This window comes from Penaeus chinensis, chromosome 19, assembly GCF_019202785.1.
Source record: "Penaeus chinensis breed Huanghai No. 1 chromosome 19, ASM1920278v2, whole genome shotgun sequence".
In the NCBI taxonomy this organism is placed as follows: Eukaryota; Metazoa; Arthropoda; class Malacostraca; order Decapoda; family Penaeidae; genus Penaeus; species Penaeus chinensis.
In genome coordinates, this window is record NC_061837.1 from 22,235,750 (window position 1) to 22,250,749 (window position 15,000).

General features: G+C 55.0%; 1 protein-coding gene across 7 annotated transcripts in view; it reads left to right on the plus strand.

Annotated features, from left to right (window-relative positions):
- Nucleotides 1-15,000, plus strand: part of LOC125035287 (WD repeat-containing protein 47-like) — a 97,741-nt gene that overhangs the window by 56,966 nt on the left and 25,775 nt on the right. The window contains exons 1-2 of one of the 7 annotated variants that reach the window (XM_047627570.1): nt 7,645-7,662; nt 9,775-11,122. The exons of 4 other annotated variants lie outside the window; for them this stretch is intronic. In XM_047627570.1, coding sequence (XP_047483526.1) covers nt 9,836-11,122 — 1,287 coding nt within the window. In that variant the 5' untranslated portion in view covers nt 7,645-7,662; nt 9,775-9,835. Of the gene's footprint in view, nt 1-7,644; nt 7,663-7,761; nt 7,780-9,156; nt 11,123-15,000 lie in introns of those variants that run through there. 2 more of the 7 variants (XM_047627571.1, XM_047627572.1) reach the window with 2 other exon arrangements.

The window sequence follows — 15,000 nt, forward strand, 5'->3', positions numbered from 1 at the left end:
CCTCTCGCTGCCATCCTGTACGCAGTGTTTGGGTCTCTTAATTGGGTTTGGATTATGAGTGCCTCTGAGATTTTCATATTTTCGGCGTAATGCGTAGCGGATTGATGTGCTTCGTTGAGTTTTTTTTTCGTTATATTGATTAGCTATAGTTTCCGTTTGCAAAGTCTGTGTCTCTTTTATGATATCGTGGGATTATTGTTTTGACTTCCCAGACCCGCGCAGCGCGACTTGCGCCTGAGAGCGAAGCGGAAATCCCTTTGCTCCAGATCCGCAAGTCGGGCCTTAAGAGGAACGTAGACGAAGCCGCGGGTTGATAATATCACGCAGTTGAGTGTCAGCGGGAGTGACTGATCCCGCACCTGGGGGACCTGAGTCACCTGGCCTCTCCGGTCTGCTCGACGCTCTGCTTGGCCTGCCGCTTGATTCCCTCTGGCTGCCCTGGATGCCTCCCCGCCGACCCTTTCCTCCGATCTTCCTGTGCCGTTTATTTCCTCCGTCCCTCTCCCTCTCTTTCCCTCACCCCCCTCTTCTCCATCACCTCCCTCCACTGGTTATTTCGTCCGTCAGTCTCCCTCTCTTTATCTCACCTCCTGCTCCTCCCTCTCTTCCCTCCACCGTTTATTTCCACCGTCCCTCTCCCTCTCTTTCCCTCACCCCCTTCTCTTCCGCCTCCGCCCCTCTCCCTCCCTTTCCCTCAACCCCCTCTCTTCCGCCTCCGCCCCTCTCCCTCCCTTTCCCTCAAGCCCCTCTCTTCCCTCCACAAGGACGCCCCGAGATCGCAGCTTTCCCTCGATCTCCGGCCAAGGGGCGAGGCAGCGGCGCGGGGTCTCCGGTGCCGGGTACGACGCCGGCAATTAATGTAATTATGGCGGCATCCTCTGAGCTTTTTACCGGGGATGAAGTCATGCTGCCTGGAGCGAGGGAGAGCGGGCGGGCGGGAGGGCGGGGGGCGCCTCGGCTCACCTCGGCTCACCTCGCTTGGTTCACAGATAAGGCGTAGGCGTCTGAGGGGGTGGGGTGGGGTGGCTTAGGTCTCAGGAAGAGGCTCGAGGTCGCCGCCAGGCCCTGGTGGCACGAGCCGACTCTAGACCATTGCAAGGCTTCGTTGGGTCGCGATACGCTTCTCGAAGGATCTAGGAGTCGGGAGTGAGTGCGCGAGCTTCGAGGGCGTGGAGGCTTTCCCACGGCGCATGTCCTCGGTCCAATCGGCGGCCGGGCAGGGCGAATGCCACGGCGGCTCGAGGAACGCCGGGCGCGCCAGGCGGTGCCTTTTGGGGCGCGCGGAGGATGGGAGAGGATTTGCTCTCTCTCTCTCTCTCTCTCTCTCTCTCTCTCTCTCTCTCTCTCTCTCTCTCTCTCTCTCTCTCTCTCTCTCTCTCTCTCTCTCTCTCTCTCTCTCCTCTTTCTTCTCTCTCTCTCTCCGCCCCCCCTCCCCCCACACACACATACCAGGTTTTGAATTACCCAATGTTGCCCATAAGCGAGTGCACATTGCATATTTATGTAAGCATTTACACATAATGACGATCACGTGGCGGGCGTCGAGGGAACGCGGATACGCCGGCGACTTCCTTCCGCATACCCTTCGCCCGTCAGCGCCTCTCGATCGCCGTACCGCCCGCAAGGTCTCGGGTGACGGGGCACGGGCGGCTCCTCGGGCGGCGGCGGCGGCGGAGGCTCTGCAGGTATGCCATGGTCAGCGGGTGGAGGTGGAGGCGAAGGTGGAGGCGAAGGTGGAGGTGGTAGTGGATACGTACCGCTGCTGAACCCAGTCCATCTCATGACGTATGATTTGCCACTTGCCTCGTCCCATCCCCCATTCCCCTCCTTCCCTCCCCTTCCCCCTCCCCCCTTCCCCTCCTTCCCTCCCCTTCCCCCCCTTCCCCCCCTTCCCCTCCCTTCCCCTCCCTTCCCCTCCCTTCCCCTCCCTTCCCCTCCTCATCATGCCCACCCTCAGGCACCACGCGAGGGTTTTCCTTAATGCTTATGTTTACGTCGTCGCGGCCGAGGGAGGACCTTGTCATGTGGAGGGGATGTCTTGTGGAGAAACGTTTTTTTTTTTTTAAGAGACCTGGTTCTCTCCTTTTAAGAACTGCTTTTGCTTGCGACAGGTGCGACGCCTGGACAGAATTGGAGGATTCGAATGTCGGGATATTTCAACTCGGCTGTAGATCGTGTGGGGGGCAAAGCGCGGACGAGTGACGGGCGGGAGGGAATTTTGCATTTACCTTTGAATTAGAGTTTGAGTTGCTTTGTTTTCGGGAGATGGGGCCTGTGTGTTTCTGCGCGTGTTCATTCGTTGTAAATATGTCCATTTATTTATGAATGTTCTGGTTTTATCTTATTTCAGAAGACTGACTGTAAGTACCGAATTAAATGTTTATATTGATCTTTCCTTCGCCTCCTCCTCCTCGTCCTCCTCGTCCTCCTTCTCCTCCTCCTCCTCCTCCTCCTCCTCCTCCTCCTCCTCCTCCTCCTCCTCCTCCTCCTCCTCCTCCTCCTCCTCCTCCTCCCCCTCCCCTCCCCCTCCCCCCCACCCCTCCAGGTGAGGATTGGAAATGACACCGAGATCGCTTCCTCGTCCCTCACGGTCACAAGAGCCATTTCGGAGCGCCGGATCGTAATCGCTCGAGAGTATCACGGCTGTTCCCGGCTTCTGGGATAGATAACTTCGTACTCTCTGTCTGTCGATCTCTTTCTCTTTCTTCCTCTCTTCTTTTCTCTCTATCTCTTTATCTCTTCTTCCCTTCCTCCCTCCTTCCCTCCCTCCCTTTCTCTCTTTCGTTTCATTAAAAAAGGGATTGCAGATAGTATTTCAGCTTTGAGTGACAAGGGGCGTGCGTGCGGACGCGATCGGGCGTGGCTTGGCCGCGTGATGGCCGACCGGAAAGTGTATCGGTAAGACTTCCCGGAGGCGGAATGAACTCGCACACTTTCACTGCAATGGCTCTGATGATAGGCAAATCGGCACTTATTTGGGTCACTTGGTTGCTGGGCGCGCGAGAGGTCATGCCGTGACCCGGGTAGCTTTGGCGGCGTCTTCGTGGGCGCGATCCATGCTCCGCCCAGCCGCCTCGCTCGGTTCTCAGGGGGGATCCTGGCCGACGAGAGGCAATGGAAATAGCCATTCGCTCTCTCTCTCTCTCTCTCTCTCTCTCTCTCTCTCTCTCTCTCTCTCTCTCTCTCTCTCTCTCTCTCTCTCTCTCTCTCTCTCTCTCTCTCTCTCTCTCTCTCTCTCTCGTCTGTGTGTGCGTGTGCGTGTGCGTGTGCGTGCGCGCGCGTGTGTGTGGAATGATAGTGGGATTCCCCGATACAGACCAACAGAACCGCGAGGAGGAGTTCGTGCGACGCAGTTTTCTGTTTTTGGTTTCGATTTCACGCTGAATTGTTCGTCGCCTCGACCACCGCGACGTCGCGCGATTAGAGTAGACGCCTCGGTGCGGTGCGATACTTGTTCTGTAATAAGCTTCAGTGCCGAGCCTAAGGGGGGGAAATTCGGGGGGGGGGGTCATTTGTGCTCACGTGCCGACCTAGCGCCAGGTGGAGGCAGCCTCGCGGACGACCCTAAGGTTGCAGCCAGATTAATGGTGGTGTCGCCGCGGGATGTGCGTGGCCTTTGAGGTGCAGGTTGAGCGGATGGGCGGGCAGAGGGGGGAGGTAAGGAGGGAGGAGGAGGGAACAGATGAGACAAGGAGGGAGGAGGAGGCAAGGAGGAAGCGGGTTAAGGTAAGGAGGGAAGCGGAGGATGAGGCGAGGAGCGAGGCGAAGGGAGGGGATGAGACAAGGAGGGAGGCGGAGGGAACAGATGAGACAAGGAGGGAGGATGAGGCAAGGAGGGAGCTAGATGAAGCAAGGAGGGAGGCGGAGGGGGAGGTAAGGAGGGAGGTGGAGGGAAGGGTTGAGGTGAGGGAGGCGGAGGGAGCGGATGGGACAAGGAGGGAGGGGATGAGGCGAGGAGGGAGGCGGAGGGAAGGGGTGAGGCGAGGAGGGAAGCGGAGGGAGGGGATGAGGCAAGGAGGAGGCGGAGACGAAAGAGGTTATCCCGCAAAAACTCGGTGACGTGTTGGGCGCGAGGGATGGCCGGGGCAGCGTGTGAGTCACCGCGCTCCACGTGTGTGCGTTTTGGTGTTCCGTCGAGGGGGGCGTGGAGGAGGGCGGGCGGGTGGGCGGGGTATGGCTCGTTAGGCGCTCGGACGGGGCACACTCGCCACGGCCCTCCTCGTGTCCCGGGGCGCTGCGAGGGAGGAGGGGGGAGGGCGAGGAGCGCTTTCCCTTCTCTCGTCGGGGCGCGGGGAGGAAAGGGTGTCGCGGAGGCTCACGTCTCGTTAAGGCAGGAGGCGGAAAAGCAGGTCCGGGGGTGATGCCAGGAAAGTGGATGGGGTCTTCAATCACGCGCAGTTGCATCAAATGCTAATTGTTCCCATTCAGGGACGCCCTATCCTGACGGCGATCGTGTCCGGGGCTTTTTATTTGCGCCAACCGTAACCGAGGAAGTAAAAACTAGCACACACGAGGGGTATACCAGAGCTTATTTATGTAGTTTATCCGAATATGATCACAAAGCCATTTTGAAAGGTGACACCACCCGGGTCCGGACCCCCCCCCCCCCTACCGTCGCAGGATCCGTCTCCCCCTTCAACTCCCACCTCTCCTCTTGATCCTCCACCTCCTCCTTCTCTCTCCTTCTTCTCCTCCTCCTCCTCCTTTTCTCTTCTCCCCCTCCTTCTCCTTGTGTCTCCTCTTCCTCCTTCTCTCCTCCTCCTCCTCCTTCTCTTCCTCTTCCCCCTGCGTTGTCGCATTTTCCTTCTGCAGTCCCCTCTCCTCCCCCACGTCTCCTCCCCCCTCCCTCTTCTCAGCCTGCGCCTTCTTTTCACCATCATCGTCACCGTTCTTGCCAATAGACCTGTTAGCACCTTCTTCCTCTCCGCCACCTTCTGTCGGCCTCCGTCGCCCTCACCCGCCCTCACCCAGAGGACGTAGGTTGGAGGAGGGCGTCGCGGCGCGAGTGGCCCTCGAGAAGGCGCTGGGCGGGCAGGTGTCGGGCGTAGTCCGGGCGAGCGGCGGGAGTTATGAGTCACTGAGGGCCATACTTGGCACACGCCGCCTCCTTATTGCTTTCTCACGCCGCGACGTCCCACGCCGCCGCGGCTTCGGCCCTAACAAACTGCCGGAGGAAAGGGGCCGCTGTAGGATACTGTCCTTGGCGTGGGCGGGCGGACAGCGGCGGGGGGAGGGGCGTGGCGACGCAGCCAGGAGCGCGTTTGTATCGTTAGTGAAACCGACGCTTGGGAGAGGGGGAGAGAGAGAGATAGATCGATAGATAGATAGATAGATAGATAGATAGATAGATAGATAGATAGATAGATAGATAGATACAAATAGATGGATTGATAGATTGATATATATATAAATATGAATATAAATATAAATATAACTATATATATATATATATATATATATATAGAGAGAGAGAGAGAGAGAGAGAGAGAGAGAGAGAGAGAGAGAGAGAGAGAGAGAGAGAGAGAGAGAGAGAGAGAGAGAGAGAGAGAGAGGGCGGGAGAGGTGAAAGGTAATGCCTAGTATGTTGTTGTTTACCGGAGATGTTGCATCTTTGCAAATATGTTGCGGTTGCTCTTTCGTCGGATGCATTGCAATGCAGGGGAAGTAGGCGGAGTGTGCTGATCACCTCACGTGGAGCGGATTAAAGAGCTTCTCGAGCTGCAGAGCGGTCTAAAAGGGATTGCTCAATGCTAGCGGAGATGAAGGGGGGGGGGGGGGGTGCGTGACGCCATATCCGTTCGTTGAGATGATTGCTAACGAACGAGAGGAAGCGGGGAAAGGGAAGAGGAAGGGCGGATGAAGAGAAGAGCGGGGCGAGGGCGGGGAAGGGACGCGTGCTGTGAGGCCGTGAGGGTGTAGAGGAGCAGCTTCGAACAGGGTCTATATAAGCGCTTCTATAGACCTTGGTTTCGAAGAGGTTTTGCGCGGCTACGGGCGGGGAGGGGGGAGGGGAGAGGCGAAAGGAGAGAGGAGAGAGGAGAGAGGAGAGGAGAGAGGAGGAGGCAGAGAGGGCGCGCAACTGTCTTCTGAAGGGGTAGAAACAGCTGGAGAAGAGAACACGGGAGGGAAGCTCAGGGACGGCGACGAAACGAGATGAATTTCCTCTTGTTTTCTGCAAGTCCTAAAGGAAAACAACGAACAAGCATGATGAGCGGAATTTTAAGGATGCAGCGCAAAAAAAAAAAAAAAAAAAAAAAAAAAAGAACGTGGGCGTAGATCTATAACAAAACACCAGGATCACAAAGAGAGAGTCAAAGGCTAGTTGACTGTTGTTGTTTTCCTCTCCATGTTTGCCTCCTCCTCCTGCTCTTCCTCCTCCTCCAACCGCCAAAGCCGTTGACCACAAGTAGACCATATTTGGAAGTGCCACTCCAGCCAGTCCGCTCCCCCTACGTCAGCTTTATGTGTATTATGTGTATTTGTGGTGTCTTGGCCTTTGTGCTGTCCCGCTCCTGTCACGTGGGAGGGGGGGGGGGGGAGGCATGCAGTAAACACTTGTTAGTTGTTGCTGTTGTTGTCGTTGTTGTGGTTGTTCTTGGCCTTGTTGTTGTTGTTGTTGTTGTTGTTGTTGTTGTTGTTGTTGTTGTGTCGTTGTCGTTGTTGTTGTTGTTGGCGGTTGCGATGGCGGATGTGTGTGTGTTCAGTGTCTACGGATAATTAGTATTCCCAACGAATACGACTTTGCAGGGACAGGGGGAGGGCCTTTAACCTTGCATTTAAAGTTTTTTTATGTGCTGACGACGAAAACCCAGATGCACAGCCTCCGCAGACCTGGAAAACTGCTTTTTTTTTATTATTTTTTTTTTTATTTTTGTCGCCTTCTGTTGAGTCTGCAATACCAAGTTTGTTGGTCCTCTTTGTGATATTTTCCTTGCACGCAGGGTGATCTGCCGTAAATCAGGAAGCAGCTTCACAAGTTTTTATTCATATAGACACCTGTGAGATATTAGTAATTTCTCTGGAACTTTCGATAGACTGTGGGTGAGGGCTGAGCCTCGGAGAGTAGGAGGCTGTGGGCACAGAGGGGAGTGGGTTGTGGCCTGTGGGTAGTGTGTGGTGAGTGATCGGCGACGAGATGCCCACCTCATGAATCCTTCGCTGTCTTCTGTATGCCCGGGACTCTCCCACTCATTCCCCGTCGTATCTCTCTCTGCGAAGATACCGTTTTCTGTGCTGTGGGTCGTGAACAAAGCCCAATTTTAATCCATCAGATTGGCCGTGACATTACTTGTGTGATTAATGATCATTTATAAGCTGTATAATGTAGCTTTACCCGGAGGTTTACACGAGTCACAGCTTGCCCTAGTGGAGGTGTTTGCCTGTTTCTGTAGGGGAAGGGGGACTTCGAGCTCGGGTATTGCCTGACACGCTCGGAACACCGCGCTCCTTTTGTCGTTCTCTAAGTAAATATTTTGATGAAAACCTGCCTGAAGACCGCAGGAATCCATGCGTCCGAGAGGCAGAAGTACATCGGCAGAAGCGGTCGAGTGCGGGGCGATGTGGGCATGAGGGTGGCACACACACGTGCGAGAGAAGAGGCTTATTAGGGATGTGAGGGGCTGCGAGCGGGCAGTGTAGTGCTGGTAAGCGACGAGTGTGGTTGTGAGAGCTGCGCGGCGCGGCGGTGGCAGTGGCTTCACCCAGGGCACCCAGGCAGACCCTTCCGCGCTCCTTGGGCTGCCCTGTTCTGTCACTGCCATCGTTGCTTGTGGTGTTTTCGTGCGTTTGTTGTTTGTGATTACAGAAGGGAAGGTTCTCGAAAACGTTGAGGTGTGATAGTGTGGTCATCATAATCGGATGACCACAACTGCCGCTTCCTTCCCTTGCGCAAGAAAAAGGTGTTGTGTTGAGAAACTGTGTGCCGTGTGCCTGCCCGTGGCACTGGATTCCAAGTGGGGACCAGTGCCACGCGTGAAACGGAAAGATGACTTGTGTTTATTTTCCGATGTTGACTTGAAAAACCCGTGCTAATCATGGCCACATCCTGCGACTAAGTGACACATTGTAACTCCGAGCCTGAATTTACCCTCGGAATCAAAGAGGAGAAATCCAGAGAAGGCAAAGAATATTAATCAGATGCGAATGCGTAATAGCGGGGGTGAAGCGATTTCCCGTCGGCTAGGAAATCAGAATGGGTGCGTTGCCCTCTGCGTAGAAGGCACCCATTTAGATTGGGATTTTAACGTGGGGTTAATAGTTGCCCCTTTGAGTGGAGGGTGTAGTGGCCTTCGCTGGCCCTTCGTTTAGGACCTGAGTGCCTGTCTGGTGCCACCTCCGAGCCCCGTTGTGAGTCACGCGCCGGCCCTCAGAGGAACACTTACGCCGTGACGTCACTTCTCGCGTCTTATCTGTGTTGTGCTTTTAACGTCACTCATGTTTTTGTTTTTTTGTTTTTGTTTTCATATACTGTCGCGGTTGAAATAAATTGTACGTTTTTTAATTATTAGTTAGGCGTATTAGTTCATCATTAATACTGCTTCGTGTTTTATGATATTATCCAGACCCCAAAATATGTTTTGTTTATTATGTACCATCGCAACTGATGAAGATGGTATGATTTATTTTTTATCAGTATTAGTTTATCATGAAGTCTGCTTTGTGTTTTATGATACCGAGACTACTTCAACAAAAAAAAATATATATAGGTAGCTGATAAATTATTTTGGGGTTATTCAGGTCCCGTCCCCCAGAATAAGTTTTCCGCCTCATATAAACCATCGTAGCTGAAGTAACACGGTTTGTTTTTATCAGTCCTATTCGTTTATCAGTCCTGTTTTGTATGATATTAACGACCCCCGCAGTAAATAAATAAATATATTTTTTTTTTCATATATAAATAAATAATAATAATAGCAATAATAAAAAATGCTGCGACAGTTTGATGGCGGGCCTGCTGTACCGACCTGCAAAAGCCATTCACTTTCGGCCTTGCGAAGGTCACGCCCATTTTCTAAGAGACGCAGCTCGGCTTGGTTTTAAGATCCCAGGGCAAGGGAAGCGCCGCCCACCCTCCCGCCCATCGACCGCCCATCCTGGAGGAGTCATGGGAGGCCTGGCGATTCAAGGGAGTGGGGGGGGGGTTCGCATGCGGGGGGTGGGTCGTTGTTTCGGAGTTACAGTTGTAGTTAGGGAGCTGGATTCCCACTCGATCAAGGTGTTTTTAAAGTTCTCCCCTTCTGAGGGTAGGATTCCCCCGCATGCCATTCTGAATGTAAACGGCCTCCGGTGACCCGGCCTGTGCTCTCTCTCTCGCTTCCTAACGACTTCGACGCGCCTTAAAATGAGTAGGACTTACGTGCCTCGTAAGGCGGCCGTCGGCGCAGTGCCGTTAAGTCGCTCTGGGCCTCCGCTTCCTGCGGCAGGATGACGCGAGATGAACAGGAAACGGCGTTCGAGTCCCGCATGGGCCTGTCTTACCGGTTTAGCTGATGTAGTAAGATTGTCGCGTCGGCCTTGTCACACACGGGTCGGCCTGCCCCTCTCTCTCTCTCCTCTCTCTCTCTCTCTCTCTCTCTCTCTCTCTCTCTCTCTCTCTCTCTCTCTCTCTCTCTCTCTCTCTCTCTCTCTCTCTCTCTCTCTCTCTCTCTCTCTCTCTCTCTCGCACAATTAACCCTTCATATAAGAGGGAGGCCGCCGTGATGAATTAGCTGAGTGGAGATCTGTATAGGACGAGAGAGAAGCCTCCTGTTCTTGACCCCTGTATGTTGTTCCCAGCTGCAGCAGCTCCTTCCGAGTGAGTACCGCTTTGTGCACCGCTGATTCCTCGGCCGCGAGGATGCCCGTGAGCGGCAAACAGAGCTCCCCTGAGCCCGAGTATCGCCTGGTCCGGCATGCCCGCTTCCGCACCTCGGACTCCACCTTGGGCATGAAGCACGAACCCGTCTCCTCGCAGGACCTGGTCCTCGCCCGCCTCGACGCCCTCTTCACGGACATAAAGGCCAAGCAGGAGGAGGACTACATCAGGAGGCACTCCTACATCGACTCCTCCGGCTGCAGCGAGCACAAGAAGGGCGCCGCGGGCGAGCGTCGTGGCAGCATTGGGGACCGCAGACTGAGCGCCGGCGACCGGAGGGGCAGCCTGGGGGAGAGAAGAGGCAGCACTCCCGGCGCAGGCGACAGGCGCGCCAGCACCAGCAACCTGGCCGACCGTCGCGCTAGCCTCAACGGCGGGACGGAGCGGCGCGGGAGCCTTGCCTCCGCGACGGACCGCCGCGGCAGTTACAACAACCTGACGGACCGCCGGAACAGCCTCAACGGCGCCGGCGACCGGCGCGGGAGCACAGGCGGCCCAAGCGACCGGCGGGGGAGCTCGAGCACCCTGGGCGAGCGGCGTGGCAGCCTAAGCGCCACCACGCCCGCCTCTCGCCGGGGAAGTGCCAATGGCTCCATCGCTAATGGCACCGGTGCCGGCGACCGACGCAGTAGTGCCAGCGCTGGCGACAGGCGCAGTAGCTTAAATGGAGGACTCGGAAACAGGACATCTCCGAGGAGGGACTTGGGGTCGCCGAGGGCCTCGCCCCGCCGGGAGGTGGGGTCGCCGAGGGCCTCGCCCCGCCGGGAGGTGGGCTCCCCGCGAGCCTCTCCCCGGCGCGAGCTCGGCAGCAGCACTGCCCCGTTAAGGCGACCCTCTGCAGGCACTTCAGCTGCGGCCGACGGGCGGCGCCTCTCAAAAGATGTGAGCGAAAACCCGCAGGACCCAGTGGTGGCCGTTAAAGCCGGGTTCCGCCGCGATTCCTTGGACGTGGAGGCTCTGCTTGGGTCGCGCCGCCTGTCGCTCTATGACACTAGCATCCTGGAGGAGGACGAGGAGCCGCCCACCATCACCCGAATCACGCCGCCCAGATTCTCTCCTCCCAGAACCTCTCCCGCAAGGGCCTCGCCTCCCCGCTCCTCCCCTGCCCGCACGTCCCCGGCCCGGTCGTCTCCCGCCCGCTCTACGCCCCCCCGCTCCTCCCTCGTCAGGATCAACAGCGGTGTCGCCCTCACCATCGGCCACGCCAACAGCCCGCTCGACGTGCTCTTCCCGTCGCTCAACATCAATGCCGAAAACAGCGATGCGAAGGTAAGTGTGACCCGTCGCGACGCCCCCTGGACTGGACCCACTGTCCGACGTCCGCCACGACCCCATTCCGAGTGCTCGCACGTCTCAGGTGACAAAGCTCGCACCGATAGTATGTTGAAAGAAATGCATTTCTCTCTCTCCTCCTTTCCTCCTCCTTCCCTCTCTCCCTCCCTCCCTCCCTCCCTCCCTCCCTCCCTCCCTCCTTCCTCCTTTCCTCCTCCTTCCCTCTCTCCCTCCCTCCCTCCCTCCCTCCCTCCCTCCCTCCCTCCCTCCTTTCCTCCTCCTTCCCTCTCTCCTCCCTCCTCCTTCCCTCTCTCCTCCCTCCTCCCTCCCCCTCCCCCTCCCCCTCCCCCTCCCCCTCCCCCTCCCCTCCCTCCTCTCTCTCCCCTTTCTCCTAGCCCTCCTCGCTCCTCTCTCTCCTCTCTCTTCACTCCTTTTCTCTCTCTCCCTACCCCTCTCTCTATCCCTCTCTCTACCCCCCCCTCTCTCTCTTTCTCTTTCTCTTTCTCTTTCTCTTTCTCTTTCTCTTTCTCTTTCTCTTTCTCTTCTCTCTTCTCTTTCTCTTTCTCTTTCTCTTTCTCTTTCTCTCTCTCTCTCTCTCTCACACACACACACACATACACATACACACACACACACACACACACACACACACACACACACACACACACACACACACACACACACACACACACACACACACACACACACACTTGTAATTCTGATAAACGAGACGACAGCGAGTGTTGGCATGGCTCAATGTAGGAAAACAAGCGCAGTAACTTTAGAAGGAGGAAGAGGCAGCGAGGTTCGTGGTTGGGCAAAGGGCGTTGTCATGAGTGCGTGGAGTTTATAAGTACTCCCGGCTGTTATGCGTAATTATGCACTAATCATTCATATATTCTCCCATTTGCTTTGTGTAGTTCGTGGCGGGAATGCAAATATCCCTAGAAGATTGACAGTGGAAAATCTGCGAGAATGTACAGGTAATTATTCATTACCAGACTCCGGCCGCCTGAGGGTTCTCCCACTCGGGTCGACGCCTTGCGTACCCAGGGTCCTCCAGGCACCTGCTATGCGCCTACCCCCATGGAACACGGCTTACGCTGGGGTGCCGAGGTGCGCAGTTTTGGGTTTTCTGTCGCTGTCGTCCATTCATTGCCACGCTGGTGCCTCGTGACTTCCCGTCGATCAGTTCGATAACCAGGAGAACTGGCGCTCTCTTTACCTGAGAACAGAGTGGATGAACCTGTTTTGAGTGTTGCCCTCTTTTGTTGCGTTGGTGAAGACGGGGCGAGGCGAGGCAGGTGCCTTTGCCCCACCAGTCAGGAATAAGCAAGCCGTTTGTACGTATTTCTGTGGCCTCTAATTTCCATAAAGCACCCGTTGCGTCCTTGGCCATGGCGAGACGCAGGTTTACGGACCTTGGCTTCAGGCACACCCCACGACCTCGCCTGGCCTCTCCTGCGCGTCTGCCCTCCCGCTGCACTCCCCTGATTGGCACGCTATCGTGTCAGGAGTTCTCGCCATGAGTTAATGTCTCATTTACTGCAGTTCTTGACTTGTACAACACATCGCTGCTGAAGTTTGGTTGACTCACTCTCCACCTAATCTTGCTTACTCGCATTTTCCTTTGTTTGGTTGAGGTTTCATCATGATTTTTTATTAGCACAGAAGAATGACTCAGTGACTCCATGAATATCAGTCTGTTATCTCATTTCCTTTCGACTAGAGAGCGAACAACATTCCATCCCGTTCGGGGCTTCTCTCTCCCGCGCTGACCTTGAGACCGTGCGTGACCTAAATATTGGACTTGAACGCTATTACTCAGCGAGCAGCTTGGTCTGTGCTTCATGTGTTTTGGTTGTCGACGTTCCAGGCAATTCGCGTGAAGGACCTCTTGTGTTTGGTCGAAGCTCGTGATGTCTAGTTTGATGTTTCTTCTTGACGTGGTTTTGCTGCAAGTGGTTGAAGTGGCCACGTCATTAGAGAGACCCAAAAGGTAACGAGGAGAAGGACGAGGACGTCACTTACTCGCAGATAGTCACGCCCATGGCCTCATGGTTGAGATACCCCGAAGTGACACAACGCCGTGTATTGGGGTCGCCTCACCGCATGGCATTTCCTCCCTATCCTTTCGCAGACTTTTTTTTTTTTTTATGCTCCCCGCTGGATTCTGTATGTTGGTATGTTCGGGCTTTATGAGACGTCCATTTTATTCCAATTTGCTCATCCCGGTCTGTGCTTCACGAGCAAAAAGCTTTTAATCGCAGCCTTCGGTGTCATGCCTCGATATCGGCCCAACCTCCTTGCCCGCAGTGCCCCGCCCTCGCTGCCAGGCCCGTGCCCATCGAAGGAAGCGCCGTCACGAATCTTTCTCCCCTGCGTCACCGACCTGCAGTCTTGATATTGACGAATAACTCCTCGGAATCACTTCCCACGAAAGCTCGGGTGACGTCACGCCGCTGATGGGTGGCGCGGGTGTTACGTGAGTCACAGGGGCAGGGGCGAGGGGGTGCCCTCCCTGTCGCCGGGCGCCGCCGCTCCCCTGTGGGAAAGGGTCGGAGGGCCCGTTCCCCCCGAGGCGCCGGCCGGAGTGTGGCGGGACGGGAAGGTTTAATGGAAGGGCAGGAGGAGGTAGGATATTAGTGCGAGTGAAGCTGTGAGTGAGGAGGGCGGCCCTTATATGGCGTTGACGGCGACGGATACTCTCCCCCCGCCCCCCCGCCGGCCAGACTTGCCGCCGCCTCCCTCCCACCGCCCACTCCTCGCCGCCGCCCGCGCTCTCGGAGGGATAGAAAGACGCAACTCAAATAGAAAAAGGGAAAAAGAGAAAAAGAGAAAGGCAGGGGGAAAGCAGGGAGAGATGATGGGGCGGGGGGGGGGGGGGGGCGGAATAGTAGAGAGCGGGCGAACAAATATGTAGGAAATAGGGTATGGATGAGGGGGCGCCGGATAACGACATTCTTGCATATTTATGTAGATATCCTGTTCGGAAACGTATGCATTGATAAATAATGTACGGCCACGCTGTCATGAATCAGAGTCAGGGTGATATTGTGTTCTTAATAATTATTGTTGTGAGTGGTGGTGTCGATGTTGCTGTTATTATTGTTTATGTTTGTTTAGTTTTTTATTTTTCCATCCCTTGTGTTTATTCTCGTTGCAGTTTTTACAAGATGCGCGAGAAAAGTTATATAAAATATCTCTATGTATTTGCACCGCCTTTTTTTTTGTTGTCTGAACGGAATCGAAGTTTTCGGTTTAGGAAAACTGTCATAGAAAACGGAGACCAGGTAGAGCGTTAACTAAAGAAGATTAAGAAGATTTTTCTCGATTTCTTTGTGTGTATTTTCTTTCGACTTCTTTTCCTCTTGGTAATAGGTATTATGTCGAAGTAATATATTCGAAATTATAACTGAACATTATTCTATAAAATTTGGAAATAGTTTTACCCAATTTTATTCAATCCAAGTTTTACCCAATTTTATTCAATCCAACGAGGTTTTCTTCCATCCATAATGCACATAATACTGAACATTTACGCATGGCAAAACACGCCAAGCCTCCACACGTGTTTGTATTTCGTTGTGTCTCCTTCATGCCCAAGCAAAGATGCCTTGCAGAAAAGCATAATTCCAGCTGATTGCCCCGGGGCCAGACGTCCTGCTGCCCCTTGAGTCGGTCGGTTTCCTTTGATCCCAGTGTTAAATACGCGTCGGGCTGGGTGCGCGTGTGTGTGATTGCCCCGCCTCCTCTGGTCTCGAACGCTGACTGTGGCGTGGAAATGGCTTTTGTGGGAGGGGAAGGGTGAGGGTGGCAGAGAAGGAGATAGGGGGGGGGGGGATGTGAGTGAGTGAGAGGGAGTGGGAGGGAAA